This window comes from Acyrthosiphon pisum, chromosome A1, assembly GCF_005508785.2.
Source record: "Acyrthosiphon pisum isolate AL4f chromosome A1, pea_aphid_22Mar2018_4r6ur, whole genome shotgun sequence".
Taxonomy (NCBI): Eukaryota; Metazoa; Arthropoda; class Insecta; order Hemiptera; family Aphididae; genus Acyrthosiphon; species Acyrthosiphon pisum.
In genome coordinates, this window is record NC_042494.1 from 157900499 (window position 1) to 157905494 (window position 4996).

The 4996-nt window shown below is 32.5% G+C and overlaps 1 protein-coding gene across 2 annotated transcripts in view; it reads right to left on the reverse strand.

Annotated features, from left to right (window-relative positions):
- Positions 1 to 3994, reverse strand: part of LOC100164445 (arrestin domain-containing protein 1) — a 16650-nt gene extending 12656 nt beyond the window's left edge. Inside the window, exon 1 of one of the 2 annotated variants that reach the window (XM_016802260.2) lies at positions 3507 to 3994. In XM_016802260.2, the coding sequence (XP_016657749.1) occupies positions 3507 to 3627 (121 nt within the window). In that variant the 5' untranslated portion in view covers positions 3628 to 3994. 2 annotated transcript variants of the gene reach the window in all.
- Positions 3995 to 4996: the final 1002 nt, after the last annotated feature.

The following is a 4996-nucleotide window of genomic DNA, read 5'->3' on the forward strand; positions in this document are numbered from 1 at the left end:
TCATATGAAGATCGGCAGTAATGCAGTATATAATCATCGTACACTATAGGTACAGTTATAATAATGGCAAGACGATTTATTTTAGTTTTCGTAATAAGTATATATCACCACCAAGTCGCATTGTTGCACGACCGTTCAATGGTATTTGAGGATCGTTAAAAATTTTACGGACCTATCAATGAAGATCCGTTAAATTCTCAAGTGGTTGTGCAAGACGAGACGGCATAATAATTATTATTATAGAGAGTAACGAGTTGTCACCATATTATTATAACAAGCAAGACGTTTGAAAAACATGACATCAGTAAGGATTCCCAAAATAAAAAACCCCGGGAACCAATCTCCTTAAGTAGTATACTCGCGTACTCCTAACGATCATTTACGACTAGATACATATTATTACAGCCATATAGATACCACCATAGCGGTACATATACTGACATGCGACGTATGGTACTATGGTATAAAAGTATGAACAATAGGTTTGGGACTTGCATTTAAGGCTATATTTGGATGTAGTAAAAAATAGTAGACGTAATGTACGTTTTAAAAAGTACCTAACTGTCCTAACTTCGGAGATTTCATGTACTAAATTTAATTTTGCATATTCTAAGAAATGAGGATCTCCGCTATAATATCTCGTGATATCTCGTATAGTTATAGTTTTAAAAAATAAAACAAGTTTAATATAAAAAGATTACTCTACGGCCTGCAGATTATAATATTAAGTCTCAAATATAAACATTTGAACGCACAGTAAAAAATGTTTTCAAAGTTTTAAATTAATTTTAAATGAATATTGTGTCAGCGAAAACGGGGGTCCCAGACAGCATTTTGTAACGATAATATTATAATAACGTTAAACTAATATTATTCGTGATTATAATGTTATAGTAATATTATTAAACAAAAAATTGCTGTCTGGGGTATACTGTACAATTAAATTACCCATATTAGTCAGTAAGTACATATGTCCTATATCAGTGGTTCTTAACCTTTTTTAGTTCAGCCCCCTTCATGCAAAATCAAATTTTCTTCTTATAAATATATATATAATATATAAACATACCTATATATTTATTTATTCATCAGTATATTATAACATTATTAATTAAAGTGAAAACTAGTTAAAATTAAGTTTGTTAATTTTGTCAGAAAAACACACTCGCCGCCCCTTTCAAAACTATCACCCCCCGGAGAGACTGAAATGCCCCCAAGGGGGCGGTATCGCCCCCGTTAAGAACCACCGTCCTATATCCTATGTCCCTATACATATTTCTGAATTCTATTTGCTGGTCTAATGGATTATCAGTCTCCCGCAGACAGAATTCTAAAATATGTTTAGGGTCCTGAATGATGTAGTTATGGACTATGGAGTGTACCTTGTTTTCGTGGCTCAATTATATGGGTAGGTATATGAAGTGTAGCGTAGTGGTGTAGTGTGTACATAATATAATATTGTTACTCAAGGTATTGTTATTATTTATTGTTATAGATACATACATATTAATTATATTATTGTTACTCAAACAATTTTTAATCTTCAAAAATCTGTCATTTTTTCACAAACGTCACTATATAGTCCCCTGGGCCTATAAAATGTCAGATATTCTGTATACAGTATTAACAAACGTACAAACAAACAATAATCAGACGTCAGACATGTTTAAACAAGTTATTATATACAATTCATATGTCACATGTGGTATAATATTGTATTATTTTTTCAAACTAAAACATATTATATAAAATACATTATAACACGAATTCCACAGTTGTAAGGAACGTATAATTCCGAGCATTTTCCATGGAAAGCGCAGAATTTCTTTAGGTACCTACGGGCTACAGGTTTTGGCGAGTCTTATCAAAATGAAAGTTTTACGCCGACAAAACGTTCGGTTTCCACGATCACAGCATAAAATACAAGACTGTGTATAATACGACACTGCTATAATAGTGAAAACAAAGACGCGCGCAATAATGCGTTTAAATTATATCATATTATACTGATAGATATACCTTAACTGTGCATGTATATTGTATATATATAGGTACGAGTCGACGAGGCGTGTGCCGGGCTACAGGTTTTTTTTACGCCTACTCCGCCAACCGGTAGGATAATAATATTATACACTTTCACTCACGGTTACAACATATATTATATTATTATAAATTATAATATTATAGAGATTTTTTTAAGTACACGCGTATTATATTATATTTTAATAAATTGCGATCGGCCGAGGGACGGAAAATGCATTCCGTCTGACGAGAGAAAATTATGTTTAAGCATACATTATACATAGGTAGTACTTGTTAGACATAATTTTTTATTCATTTCCAGTAGCGTATGCATAATTTTTGTATGGGGGAAAGGGTCAAAAAAAATTTAATCCAAGGTATCTGCACATTAAAAGAATAAATATCAAAATATATAGGTAATATAATATAATTAGGTACAATAATGTCTATAAGTATTTAAATTTAAATACAAACTTAGCATAATTATTAGGTATAAATAGTATAATATACTTTTCATAATATATTAGGTAGGTATATTATTACATGTAAAATATTATAAAGATCCTCATACTCAAGTGTAGTGAGAACATTTTCTATGTTATAACTACAGCATATTAGTAAAATATATAATGTATTGGTCGGCTGAAAATGTTTTGGCCTACCTATACCTATTTGTTAGAATACCTTTCAAAAAATTTAAATGACGACCCTGAAATAAACAATTATATTACGCAAATTATTTAATTTTTTTTATGATTCTTTGTACCTAACGCGCTATTGCGCTTACACTAAGAACACTATTTAATAAAACTTAAAAAAAGGCCTATGAGCGGGGTCTGACCCCCACATCCCCTCTTGTATACGCCCCTGTGCATTTCGATCAGGTAGGTGGTTAAATATTAACCTACGTTGAAATTGAACCTTCATGGAGTGCTCCACGGTTTACTGCAATATGACTGATGACTATATGTAATATGCAATATGTCTATATGTTATACGATATAGGTACGTTTTTGTATGAATATTGAATATAAAATATGTTGTAAATTCAGCGGAGCTGACACCTGACAGAGACAATACAGATAATATATTGTCGACATAGAATTTATACCGTAAAAGTTTATAAGTACTTGGTGTTTTTTCACTATTTTATACTTACCTACTTTTAATACAAAATTACGAATCAATAGTACCTATCTAAAAACTTAACGAGTGTGATTGTAATGTTATACAGTCATACCCGTATGTATGCCAACGGCCAACCTGCATACCATGATACCATGATATAGGTAAGTATAATATTTTTATAGGATCTATTATTCTATTGCCATTATACCTACATAGCGTCTAGTGCCGTCTACCTGTAGCTGAGGTATTATAATATAGAGTAGGTACTTTATATATTTTATGTTATAAAAAATAATCCGACTGCGACGACGATGTCTGTTCGTCGTATTGTTATATTATGAACATATTATATTTACCCAAGGCCTGCGTGTCGTCCTTGAGCTCCACCAACACTCTGCCGCTAAGAAACTGACCCGGGAAATACAACAGGTTGGTGTTGTCGAACAGCACGACAAATTTCTCGAGTTTTCTGGACATGATGACTGTCAGATAGGTATATAATATAATATACCTATCTAGGTACGTCCGGCGATGGCAAAATCGAAATTCTCGACGGCGGCTAACCGCACTATGATATAATTATTTTTGTGTATCGCGATAGTAAAATAAATTATTATAAATTGTGTATTATTATTGTTATGTTGCCTAAATAATAACAATAACGGCCGCCAAGGTGTTACGATATTACCTATAATATAGACGGGTTGTAATAATATTATGACGATGGCGCGAACGAAGAGCAACCGCCGACGCGCGCACGTCGTCCTCCGAGCACCGTAACGCGTTCACTATTTTTATTATTATTATTCTTACTGGACGGAGGCGCGTATCGTTCACTATTATAATAATACGCGTTGCACGGTACCAAAGTATATTGTCTGCACACCGACTGCAACGACGCGCCGCGGCCTAGGACCGGTCCGTCCCCGCGACACCTGACCGTCGTCGATTATACGGAGTGATTCACCAAACATGACGTAATGTGCTCACCCGTCCTTTTATAACTTTGTAATTCAATTTATTTAACTTCTGGTTTTTGAAATTTTTGAAGTACCTACACTTGAAGATCATATATTTTTATTTTTTACACCTACCATTAATAGGAGTTCTAAACGGTGGGTATTATCCGTTCAGAAATTCTGTGGCGGAACGATGGTTGTATTCCTGTGGCGGGGGATCTCCGTGACCTTTTTTTATCCAATATAATATTAGCGCGAGGCCCCACTACCCTGTGGTACAGATGACTGCTTTTTTTTGTTTTGAATGAGAACCCTCTTTTTATTGTACTTTTTATATTAAAGAGATTTTTTTTTTTATTATATATAATATATTTTTTATAATAGTAGATTATTTTGTAGAACATGTGTGATGTGAAACAAAACCAGATCAACGTTCGGTAGGTAGGTTGGTGCTAATAATAAATTACAGAGTTTGATAAAAGACAAAATTCACTAAGTAGCATAGGCGTGCGCAGACATTTGTGGCAGGGTGGGCCAAGTCAATAAAAATTAAGAAACCAGAAGTCCTGAACTCTGATGGAAGAAATGATTAAAATGTTACATACTTTAATTTGCTTACTCATAATCACCCACTATTTAAGGCACAAATCATTTATATTATGATAAAAAAACAGGAACATATTTTTTAAAAATTAAATTAGAAATATTTTAACTGTCAACAGTTTTAAATTTAAAATAAATACAATTTTGCAATCTGTGATGGTAATATGTTATCAATTTTATTTTTAAAGACATTTAATTAATTATTATTTATTATCATTGAGTATCAATTTTTCACCTACCTATATTTAATGTTTTATGATTTAAAAAATCAAAAACCGTGATGT